Source organism: Vigna umbellata, chromosome 8 (genome assembly GCF_029865625.1).
Source record: "Vigna umbellata cultivar VRB3 chromosome 8, Vumbellata_1.0, whole genome shotgun sequence".
Taxonomy (NCBI): domain Eukaryota; kingdom Viridiplantae; phylum Streptophyta; class Magnoliopsida; order Fabales; family Fabaceae; genus Vigna; species Vigna umbellata.
In genome coordinates, this window is record NC_142172.1 from 45828782 (window position 1) to 45841553 (window position 12772).

Sequence of the window (12772 nt, forward strand, 5' to 3'; positions counted from 1 at the left end):
GAGGTTTCTTGTTTGAGCTGGGAACTAAAATATTTCCTAATAATATTATTAATGTAATATGAAGATTAGTAATTAGCAAATTCAATAAATATTTCCTACCAATATTATTATTAAAATAAAAAATAAAAAAAGACAATGATTATGCTCTAAAATAAATAGAAAGGATCCCAATTAAGATCTTAAATAACACAAAATTTCTTCAATTCTTTATAACTTAAATCGATTAAACTAATAAAGGTAAGCAATTACTAAAATTTCATCTAATTTTTATTATAGAGGATATTTTTTTTCATCTATAAACCCTTGAAATACAATTACTTGGCACAAAAAATCTGGTTCTGTGTTACCGTATATATAAATATTTGCTGTATTCAGTCTGGGAGTAAAATATGTATAAAAAGCCATGACTCTACTGCTGTTTGTATCAGCCTTGACAAGACTCAATTTTTCTATGACCCTTAGAGAGAATATGGAAGAGGGTCTCTTGGAGAAGAAGGGAGAGGTGGAAGATGGTGGTTCAGGCGTAATAAGATGGAATGTGTTTGGTGAAGAGATGAAAAGGGTTGCTTATTTAGCAGGTCCTATGGTTGCTGTAACTCTGTCACAGTATTTTCTACAAATAATATCAATGATGATGGTTGGTCGCTTGGGTAAGCTTGCTCTCTCCAGCACAGCCATTGCCATCTCTCTCTGTAATGTCTCTGGCCTCAGTGTCATTGTAGGTTTTCTTTTCTCATCTCACACACTCTGTTTTTTAGTTTTACCACCTTCTATTGCAGCATCTTCTTATCAAAGGAGGGAAAATCATTTGAAAAAAAAAAAGCTGCTAGTTTTTAATGTTGTTGTTATGCTATTAATATTTCAACTCATAAGGGACATTTAAATATTTGAGCATTGATTGCATTTGGTCTTTTGTGCATATCAAATAGTTTGGAATGTCGTGTGCCCTCGAAACTCGTTGCGGGCAAGCATATGGAGCACGGCAATACAGAAAATTTGGTGTTCAAATTTACACTGCAATTGTCTCTCTTGCTTTAGTTTGTCTTCCTCTTTCTTTCTTGTGGATGAACATGGGAAACCTCCTCGTTTTACTTGGCCAAGATCGTTTGGTTTCACTAGAAGCTGGAAAATTTGCTCTGTGCATGATCCCTGCTCTCTTTGCTTATGCAGCACTTCAGTCTGTGGTTCGATTCTTTTTGATGCAAAGTTTGATGAGTCCTCTTGTCATAAGTTCCTTCATTACTCTTTGCTTCCATGTGGCATTCAGTTGGTTTATGGTGTTTAAATCGGGACTTGGTAACTTAGGAGCAGCATTTTCTATTGGTACTTCATATTGGCTGAATGTGACTATACTTGGATTATATATGAAATTCTCTTCTCAATGTGAAAATACTCGAGCCCCAATTTCAATGGAATTATTCCATGGGATTGGAGAATTCATTCGCTATGCCATTCCTTCAGCTGGAATGATTTGGTGAGTTTCTTCCTTTTATAATATTTGATCTTTTATATGGTGTTTTTTTTCCCTGTAGTTTTCAACCATGATTTGTTTCTTATATATTTTATCACTGCAGCCTTGAATGGTGGTCGCTTGAAATACTAATTTTGCTTTCTGGTCTTCTACCAAATGCAAAGCTAGAAACATCAGTCTTATCCGTATGGTATGTATAACCAACTTAGTCCTTCAGACAAAGATGACTTTGTATGTCTTAAAATCTGTGTTGAAATTTGTATTCCTAGTCAACTATAGATTTCCGTTTATACAAATGATGATGCTAATTTGTTGTTTAATTGTTAACTGTTTTTCTGATCAGTTTAAACATCAGCGCAACAATCTACACAATCCCAGAATCAATTGGCGCAGCAGCAAGGTTTTGATTCACATAAATCCTAACCTCGTTAATTTGTGCATATTCAAACTCATGAACAGTACTGATAGTATAGTAAGGATTTTTTTTTCTGTCTTTTTGATTGGTTTCTCTTTCGTGTTGTTATTTAGCGCTAGAGTTTCGAATGAATTAGGTGCTGCAAGTCCACAATCAGCAAAAGTATCTGCTTATGCTTCCATGATACTGGCAGCTACCCAGGCCATTGTGGTGGGCTCGATAATTTTTTCTTGCAGGCAGATTTTGGGTTATGCATTCAGCAATGAGCAGGACGTGGTGGATTATGTCTCAGAATTGGCTCCTCTCTTAAGTCTCTCTGTTATGCTGGACTGCTTGCACGGTACCCTTTCAGGTTTGTTTCTTTAAATTACTTTTCAATGCACGTCAATGTTCTTATACAGTGGAATCTGAGTTACCATAAAAAATATAACAGTGTAACCCTTTTTGCATTACAGGTATTGCGAGAGGATGTGGGTGGCAGCACTTAGGAGCATACGTAAACCTTGGAGCCTACTATGTTTTTGGAATTCCAATTGCTGCTATATTGGGTTTCTGGGTCCAATTTAGAGGAAAAGGGCTGTGGATTGGAATACTGATTGGTGCCTTTTGTCAAACAGCTATGCTACTTCTCATAACAATGTGTACAAACTGGAAAAAACAGGTTTGCTTTTAATTCCAAAGCTTGTGGCTCTGCAATTGACATAATCCAAAACATCACATTCACCATGTAATATCTTCACACATATCAAATTAAACATTTTGAAAATGTTTAAATCGGAGAAATTATCTCTTAATGGTCAAAGAATCTTACTCGTGAAATCTTATCAGTTTTTAACATTTACTGCTACCATGTAATAATTCGGTTGTACTCATTTCTAGAATGTGTATGATTACAGGCAATTGAAGCAAGCGAAAACATTTTTCAGAGAAGTTTCTCTGTAGAAGATGGATTAGCTTAAGCAAGCGAGAAGACTCCGAAGTGTATATATAATTTTGATAGTAGAAAAATTCAAATTTCTGTGACTTTCGAATTGGAGGGAAGAAAAAATTTATTAACATTTTTTTTTTACATTTCTTTATTTATATTTCACACCAACATGTTATTATTTGTTTGCTGAAATTTGTATTATTTGCCACTTAAAAACTAGTGAATTTTGAATCATCTATTTTTCAGAGATGATAACATTTATAGCTAATTTGAAATTATATGATCAACGACTTATTGATTATTTTTGTAAAACAAGTTACACGAAACAGCTTTTAAGGAAAGTTAAATTTTTAAACAAGTCCCGTTAAAAGTTAAAAAAAAAAATCTATTTAATAGATAAAAAAAAAGTTACTTTTGCAAAAATCTATTTAGTAATAATCACATAAGCTAGTCCATTAAAGTTTGACATGTTTCCATGGGGATTAATTTTACTTTTGTAAACAATGTTGCCAGCACGAATGATACAATACTTGTAAAAGATAGATATAATTAGTTTTACCTTAAATTTACCTTTAAACATATATATATATATATATATATATATATATATATATATATATATATATATATATATATATATATATATTAGCGCGTACGCCTATTTTTCAGTTGGTACGTTTTAGTAATGTGTACCGAGTTTTAGTAGATAAAAATATCCTTACATATCATCGATTCTAAGTTTTAAGGTTAAAGGTATTTTAATAATTTTCATTCTCAAAAATTAAAAAAGAAACCGCTCGAATCTTTATTCACATCTTTCATTCCTCTCAACCATTTTTTCTCTCTCACTCCAACATTTTTTTCTGTCATTCCTACTGTAGCCTCAATTGAAAAAATCAAAAACACTTGGCGTTAAACAATTTGTCTTTGTAAAGATTTGAGTCATTGACGTATTCACCTTCAGACAAAGGTTCATTCAAGATCAATTTCACCATCTTCATTAACCTCTCTAATTTCACCATCTGCATATCTTGAATCATCATCTTTAAAAAAAACTCTCCAGGCCAATTACCAATTCCTTCAGATGTCATTATGTTTGTGAAAATTAGATAAAATTATATACGATAAAAATTATAAAATGAAAACTCATTATAAAATCATTTTTTTTGTAAGAAATTGTTTAACAACTGATTTTTTCCAGGCCAATTACCAATTCCTTTGATGTCATTATGCTTGTGAAAATTAGACAAAATTAGATAAGACAAAAATTATAAAATGAAAACTCATTATAAAATCATTAAGATTGTTTAACTGTTAGTGTTGGGTTGAGAGGAATGATGGAGTTGAACAAGGGTTTTTTTAGTTTTGAGAATGAAAATTATTAAAATACCCTTAACCTTAAAACTTAGAATCCATGATATATAAAGATATGTTTGTCTACTAAAACCCGGTATACGTTGCTAAAATGTAGGCGTACGCGCGTTAGCAAACCCATATATATATATATATATATATATATATATATATATATATATATATATATATATATATATATATATATTTATTTATTTATTTATTTATTTATTTTACTATATTTTGTGTTACTAAATAATTAATTATGATATGTATTTGTGTAATGAAAATATTAAGAAAGTGAAAAAAAAATTAATTAGAACTAATTTTATTTTAATTTTCGAAAATTGTTTTGAAAGAATAGTTAAGTAATGTTTCCTAGTTCTTTTATTTTCATTGGTGGGAAGGTGTGGGTCTCATAGTGATAAAAATAAAATAATGGTGAGAAGGCATTGTTGTTTATGATAGGAGAGAAAACATAGTTTTATACTTGTCCTTCCTCTTTTTGCATGATTTGAGTTTCTGAAGGTGACAATGTCGGCATTAGGTGTTGAAATGTTTTTCCATAGTTTGGCTTCTTTTGTTTTGTAGGGTTTTGGATAGATTAGAGTTAAGTAAAGAAACATATAGTTAAATTACATGGTGCATATTAAAAACATGAGTGAGGACTTAATGAGAACCCTACCATCTTATATAAACCATATTATGTGTGAGAGAGTGGGAAAAATCTACACGTACTATACTAAATAGTAGGCTTGGAGGATAGTTTTGGACGGGTGGGGAACATTGTTACTACGCAAGGGAAGGAAGGCATTTTGTTGGTCTTTGCTTTAAAACTCAAAGGATTTTGGAAACTCACTGGAACTAGAGGTAAGGGGGAAACTAGGATTTATATAACTGTATGCATGTTGGGGTAGTTAAAAACTAGACTATATATGTATGTTTGATGGTGCATGTATAGATGTATGTTGGGTTGTTACGTGAAGGAACTTAACCATGCTTGTTTTGAAACTTATGCATATTGATTAGATGTGCATGTTTTGGTTCTTTTGGGATGTTGCAGGTATGTGTTTATTCTTATGAGTATGCCTAAGCATGGTTGTATTCTTTCCTTATACTCTTTACTTTGCATAAAATGAGAGAGGGGTTGTTGAGGGGCACATTTCTACACCCTTTAACCAAGAGTGTTGTGGGTAGGTAGTTTGAGTTTTCCCTTTCAGGTAGAGGAAGAGAATGAGTATGTGTGTGTTTGTCTTGTATTTGTGTGCAAAGTAAGAAGAAGTGAAAAATAAGGGAATAGGGGTTGTTTAGTTGTATAGGTTTTACGTAAGATGGAAAGAAGAGCAAAGAGTTGGATGTTATTGGAAAATGGGAAGGGGCATAGAAGAAGTGGGGTTGTAAATAAAGAAAAAAAAAAAGTGGAATAATGAGAGGTGGAGAGTTTGCATGGTGATTTTATGTGAAACCAAAAGAGAATTGTTTTATGTGCATGTGTGTGACGAAAGTGAGGAGGAGAACAAAAAGAATGGTGTATGTTTAGTTGGAGAAAGAGGAGATGATGAAGAGTAAGAGTGGTAGTTGTGGGTTAGAGGTTTCTAAGTGTAGTTTTGGAGAAGTTGAAGTTGTGTGGGAAGAATGAAGTAAAAGGAGAAGAAAGGGAGGGGTACATGTTTTACGTAAAGTGGTGAGGTTTTGGTATTAAAATGGAAGAAGGGGTTGGTAAGAGATGGGTCTTTGAAATCAAGTGAAAACAAAGTGAATGTATGTGCATGAAGAATCTATATTGTGAGAGAGTAGATATGTGAGGGAGAGACCCTTGGTTTTAGAAAGTGTGGATTTGGGGTTGTTAGAAAAAGTAAAATAAAATAGTAGAAAGAAATGTGTGTTACAGAGTAGGGAGAGTGATGAATAAACGAGAGAGAGAAAAGAAGAGAAGTTTAGGAATTTAGATGGACCTGCGTAGGCCCCACCATGGAGAAATAATGTTTTATTTTATTTTAAATTATAGGGGGTGAACTTAGGAAAATAAGAGGGTGTTGTAGAAATGTTGGAATATGGGTTGGACTGTGAACTTAGTAGTTCAAGGGGGTGCATCTGAAATTTTATCTTAGTACACAGGGTGTGAATCCAGTAATTTTAAGGGGTACTTCAGAAATTCTATCTTAGTGGATAAAGATGTGAACTTCGTAATTATAGGGGGTGTGTCAGAAAATCTGTCTTAATAGACAGAGGTGTGAACTCAGTCATGTCAGGGTGTGCCAGAAATTCTGCTTTGAAGACAGGGGTGTGAACTTAGCAATTTCAAGGGGTGCGCCAGTAAAAAAAAATCTCTTTTAAACAATTATTGAGAATTGTTGGTTAATTTCTTTGGTATTATTTTAAAACAATTATTGAGAATTGTTGGTTATTTTCTTGATCTAATATTGGTTTGTTTATACATGTTGAAAATATGTATGAATCCGTGATTGAGCACGTTTATTTTGTTTGATGTTGGTACGTACACTATATTATTTACTTGTAACTTCGTCTGTCTTATGAGCATTTCAATACTAAAATAAATGCGATTCTTGCGAGAGACTGAGATTCGAGTGTCACCTCCTTCTGCGCAAGGAGGTGAATGTCTCGCCCGATGACTTCGGCTCGTGTTGAGTATAGTGCATCGTTACGCGTAGTATCGATGTTTTTACTCGTTAGTTCTTGAGGAGTCGGGGAGATAGGTCTGAAGTCGCGATGGAAGACGACTCGAGTCACCTGTTATTAAGAACAGGTTATGACGACGAATTACAAGGAAACAACATTAGTTTATGAAAGACTAGTCTGCAATGTCATGTGTGTCGATTTATATTAAGTCATGAAAATTGTTATAGTTTATATGTAACGGGTTTATGATGTGTTTTTTTTATATGATACTTCTGGTTACTCACCCTTGCATGTTGTGATTGTGGTTTCCACCTGCGATGATCGTACTTGTACGGGAGTATATGGTATTGCAGACAAAGCTAGATTGGAATAGCTCTTCGAGAGAGACGAGAAATAAAACTTGTTGGGATTTTTATAATGTTTTCTTATTTATATTCGTTTGATTTTGTTATTTTAAGGAAACAATTAAGATTTGGTTTGTTGTAATGTATGAACTTATAATGTTTGTATGGTTTCTTTATGTCATGTATTGTTTTAGAAAAAAAAAAACACTTTCATAAGATTCATGCTTCAAGATTATTATTATTATAAGAAGTGTTACAAATTACATTAAACAAACTATTTAACGTAACAATTGCGGTCATCCGATAAAAAAAATACACACTGTACTAAATAAATACAATTGTACCTGTGTATATCTTTTTTATTTTTTATGAATTCAAATTAGTATAAAATGAAACATGTAGATCATGGCCATAACTAAACAAATATGAATAATTTTTATAAAAGAGAAATTCACGTCCATGACACATTCATATTTACGTTTTTATATGTTATACATTTCTAAAATTATGTTATCTATAGAAAATATGTGTGATTGAAAGTAATATTTTATACTGTTTGAATAAAGATATATAAGTAAAATTATTAAGTGTATAAATTAATTTTAACGATATTTGAAAAAATGCATTTAATTTATTTAAACACATGATTACATATAAAATTATTAAAGTGAATAACTTTATATTAATTGAAATAAATTTAATAAGTATATGAATAATTTTTTAATGTTCAAAATAGGAAAAGTAGAATGATTTTATTCACGTGATTGTATGATTAGAGGAAGTCAAGATGAATTATATGGATAGTTTTTTAGTTTTTTAAAATACAAACTTCTAATTATGTTAAATTTATTAAATCTATATATGCATTAGAGTATGTTTAGTTTTAGAGTTTTTAAATGTTTTGGTTGGAGAGTAATTATTATTTTTGTATGTTGTGTGATTTTTTCATAAATGAGAAAGATGATATCAATACCTATGTTTTTGTAAATATGTACAATTTAAAGTTTTTATATTTTGCGTGAAAGATATAACTGTAGCCATGAGTTAACTAATTTAGTTTTTTATTCATAGATAATAATATAAGTGGCAATATTTTACTGTCATGCATTTATTATTTTTTTATGATAAATATAGTTTGTAAATATTGTGCGAAATATAATTTTTATCACGAATTTAATATTTTATTTTAAAATAAAAGTAATATTCATTTTAAATTGAATTGTATTTGATGAAGTTTAAAAAAATATTAAAGTAATTATGTATAAAGAATTAAAACAATTTAATCAAATCTATTTTACTGCCGCAATTTGTTAACAAAATAACATACCAACGTGTCAGTACATCTTCAACACAGTACTTATAATTATAACAATAAACCTATGATTTAGGTTTTATAAGATATTTATCTTAAAATATGCTCATCCTATACAAATTTAATACTCTAAACTATAAATAAGATTTTGAGGGACATGAGAAATTTATTTTCTAAGTTCTACATAATTTAAAATACAAATAAAAATGAATTAAAATAAAATTACAGTATAAATATATTGTTTTAAAATATATAGAAAATTAAAAAATAATGTTTCACCACGAGGAGATAAAATATGACAGCACGTGCCACATAAAATAATAGAGTCTAGATAAATAAAATAAAATATAAGGCCAATAACTTTTGAAGGTTTATAAAACTGTTTACGCATAACAAATTTCTGTTTGTACCCTAAATCAATAGCTTATTTTACCAGACATCAACCTTCGATTGCACGAGTGACATTTTCACGTAAAACGTCGCAACAAGGTGACAACTTGGAAGGGTATGGAAAAGGGTCTGTTGGAGAAGGAGAGAGAGAGCGATTCAGGCATAATAAGATGGAATGTGTTTGGTGAAGAGGTGAAAAGGGTCGGTTATTTGGCAGGTCCTATGGTTACCGTGACTTTGTCACAGTATTTTCTACAAATGATATCATTGATGATGGTTGGTCACTTGGGTAAGCTTGCTCTCTCCAGCACAGCCATTGCCATCTCTATCTGTGCTGTATCTGGCTTCAGTGTCATCGTAAGTCTTATTTTTCCTTTATCACACCGTATTAATATGAAACAGTCTTTTATCAAAGGAGGGGAATTTATTTTTAAAAAAAAGTTAACTTTTTTATTTTTTGTTTTATGTTCTGAGTGCTGTTGTTTTTTTAACTCTCATGGGATATTGAAACGGATGCATGTCAGGATACTTGGTAGTTGTTGTGAATTGTGTGTGAGATATGAGAATTAATTGCATTTTTGTACAAACAGTTTGGAATGTCATGTGCACTGGAAACTCAATGTGGACAAGCATATGGAGCACAGCAATACAGAAAATTTGGTGTTCAAATTTACACTGCAATTGTCTCGCTTACTTTATCTTGTCTTCCTCTGAGTCTTTTGTGGGTTTACTTGGGGAAGCTGCTCATTACACTTGGCCAAGACCCTTTGATTTCACAAGAAGCTGGAAAATTTGCTTTGTGCATGATCCCTGCTCTCTTTGCTTATGCAGCACTTCAGACTTTGGTTCGATTCTTTTTGATGCAAAGCCTGATCAGTCCCCTTTTCATAAGTTCCTCCATTACACTTTTCTTCCATGTCGCTTTCAGTTGGTTAATGGTTTTTAAATCTGGACTCGGTAACTTAGGAGCAGCACTTTCTATCAGCACTTCATACTGGCTGAATGTGATTTTACTTGGATTGTATATGAAATTCTCTACTCAATGTGAAAAGACTCGAGTCCCAATTTCAATGGAACTATTCCGTGGGATTGGAGAATTCATCCGCTATGCCATTCCTTCGGCTGGAATGATATGGTGAGGTTCTTCCTCTTCTATTTCATCTTTTTATGCTGTGTTTTTATTATACCTTAAACTTTCACCCTTGGTTTGTTTCATACATATTTGATCCTTGCAGCCTTGAATGGTGGTCATTTGAGCTAGTAATCTTGCTTTCTGGTCTTCTACCAAATCCAGAACTAGAAACTTCAGTCTTATCCATATGGTATGCAACTAGTCTTAGTCCTCCAGACATGGATGGTTTTGTGTGTTTTAAAATCTGCGTTGAAATTGCTACTTGAATTTGATTCATTGAAGTGATGCTGATTTGTTGTTAACTCTTTTCTTACCAGTTTAAACATCACCACAGCAATCTACACTATCCCAGAATCAATTGGCTCAGCTGCAAGGTGTTTTATTCACAATAATCTGTGTATATTCACATTCTTGAATAATAATACTATAGTAAGGATTTTTTTTTCTCTCTTTCTGATTGGTTTCTATTTTGGGTTGTTATTCAGCACTAGAATTTCAAATGCATTAGGAGCTGGAAGTCCACAATCAGCACGAGTATGTGTTTATGCTGCCATGGCTCTTGCAACTTTCGAGGCCATTCTAGTGAGCTCGATCATTTTTCTTGCAGGCAGATTTTGGGTTATGTATTTAGCAATGAACAGGACGTGGCAGATTATGTTACAAATATAGCTCCTCTCTTGAGTCTTTCTATTATACTGGATTCCTTGCACGCTACCCTATCAGGTTGGCTCTTGTTTGAACTACTTTTCAATACACATCACTTCTTGTACAATGGAATCTGAGTTGTGCCATAAAATCTAATTCTTTAATACTTGTCCATTTCAGGTATTGCTAGAGGATGTGGATGGCAGCACTTAGGAGCATATATAAACCTTGGAGCCTATTATGTTTTTGGAATTCCAACTGCTGCTATATTGGGCTTCTGGTTAAAATTAGGAGGAAAAGGGTTGTGGATAGGAATAATCACTGGCGCATTCTGTCAAACAGTTATGTTATCTCTCATAACAACATGTACAAACTGGGAAGAACAGGTTTGCCTCCACTTCCAAATCTTGTGACTCTGCACTTGACACAATCCCAAAGCACAAGTTCACAATGTTATGCATTCTCAAATAGCAAACCGAACTTTCTGAATATGAAGTTTAAAACAAAGAAATTATCTCTCATATTCAAAGAAAAGTATTATCTTAACCCATGCAATCTTATTGAGATTCAGATTAGACATGTATTGGTAACTTTGGCTTTTAGAGCACACATGTGCCACTAACCTAAATTGTACTTATTTATGAAATCTCTGTGATTGCAGGCAATTAAAGCAAGGGAAAGCGTATTTCAGGGAAGTTTTTCTGTAGAAGATGCGTTGGTTTAAGCAAATGGATGAGATATCTTGAAGCTGAGCATGTTTGGTTGCGGAAAAGATCAAATTTGAGTTACTTTTAGTTGGTAGGGAAAAATATTTTCACAACGTGACAAGTGTAACAATATTTTGTGACCTTTTTCTAACCCAATTTTGGCAAAGGTTTTGTACCTAATTACGAAGAGGTGAAAGTACTTTTTTGGATTCATAGCACATTTTTTTTCCTTTAACATTTTTTCTATGCTGAGTGTAAATACTAATTGAATTCGTTATTATGGTACGCCTATTATTTTTATTACTTTATATTAGTTTAAAATCATTGATATAGTTTTTTAATATTACGTATTATTTAAATATATTTTAATTATTAGTTCTTAAAAATATAAAACATTATATTACTTTTGTTATTAGAGATAAAATATCTCTCTACAGTATATTATAAATATTTAATTACTTTATTAAATTACATCCTTAATTGATTTAATTATCTTTCTTTTTTTACATAGTTAAGAATAAACGCCAACCATGTTAGTTTACCAATAAAAATGGACAACGTTAATTAGAATTAAGGTTATAAAGGTTATTTTAAATTGAGACGATAAAGTTATGTATACACAATAAATAAATGATATACTTATTATTTATATAAATAGGATAAATAAATATTATATATATAATATATATATATATACTATTTTTATTTTTTCATTCTTAAATTTATTTTAGGATTAAATATGTTTTTAGTTATCAAATTTTTTTTATTTTTAGTCTCTTTCTCAAACTTTGATATACTTTGACATTGTCCTTTAAAAACTGTAATTTTTCGTTAATTTTTTATTTTGTTTCTGATTTTAATTAAAATTAAAAAATATATATTAAATTGTGATCAAAATTTCTTCAGGATTCTTTTCTTTTCTATCTTCAATTAGTCATGGTAATACTCTTCCCCTCTCCTTCCTAGTTTCTGCAACTCTCATAGAAAAAATGTTAAAGGAAAAAAAATGTGCTATGAATCCAAAAAAGTACTTTCACTCTTCTTAATTAGGTACAAAACCTTTGCCAAACTTAAATATATAGTTTCAAATACCTGCACCCCATTTCAGCTCTTTGAGTGTTCTGCACCCCATTTTACCTCTTTGAGTGTTTGCACCCAATTTCATTTATTCTTCTCCTCCTTTGTTGAGTTTTGGGAGATTTGAGAGAGTTTTTAGCTTGGAAGTGTTGGAGACAGTTTGGACGTGGAGGTTGGAGGCAGTAGGTGGTAGCATTCTGTTGATGCTTCGCATTATCGTTGGAGTTTTTTTAAAACTTTGCTTTGGTACATGAATTTATATTATTAGATTTGGATATACGATAGAGAGGGCATCGGACGTTCGACGAGAAGTATACCTTCAAAAACATTAACCGAATAAGAAAATCTAAAAATTGGA

General features: G+C 31.6%; 1 protein-coding gene and 1 pseudogene across 1 annotated transcript; both read left to right on the plus strand.

Annotated features, from left to right (window-relative positions):
* The first annotated feature begins 469 nt into the window (after window positions 1-469).
* On the plus strand, window positions 470-3048 carry LOC148194815 (protein DETOXIFICATION 14-like). The gene is made up of 7 exons (XM_088097626.1): window positions 470-718; window positions 930-1474; window positions 1575-1661; window positions 1815-1871; window positions 2000-2238; window positions 2342-2547; window positions 2783-3048. The coding sequence occupies exons 1-7, from the start codon at window positions 470-472 to the stop codon at window positions 2843-2845; spliced, it is 1446 nt and encodes a 481-aa protein (XP_087953752.1). The 3' UTR covers window positions 2846-3048.
* A 5838-nt stretch (window positions 3049-8886) lies between these two features.
* Window positions 8887-11607, plus strand: LOC148194816 (protein DETOXIFICATION 14-like; annotated as a pseudogene).
* Window positions 11608-12772: the final 1165 nt, after the last annotated feature.

Excerpts from the sequence above, each read along its gene's own strand:
- LOC148194815 (XM_088097626.1), top strand. The coding sequence starts at position 470 with ATGGAAGAGGGTCTCTTGGAGAAGAAGGGAGAGGTGGAAGATGGTGGT. Across the intron at positions 1,475-1,574 it reads CCTTCAGCTGGAATGATTTG|CCTTGAATGGTGGTCGCTTG; the intron begins GTGAGTTTCTTC and ends TTATCACTGCAG. Across the intron at positions 1,662-1,814 it reads ACATCAGTCTTATCCGTATG|TTTAAACATCAGCGCAACAA; the intron begins GTATGTATAACC and ends TTTTCTGATCAG.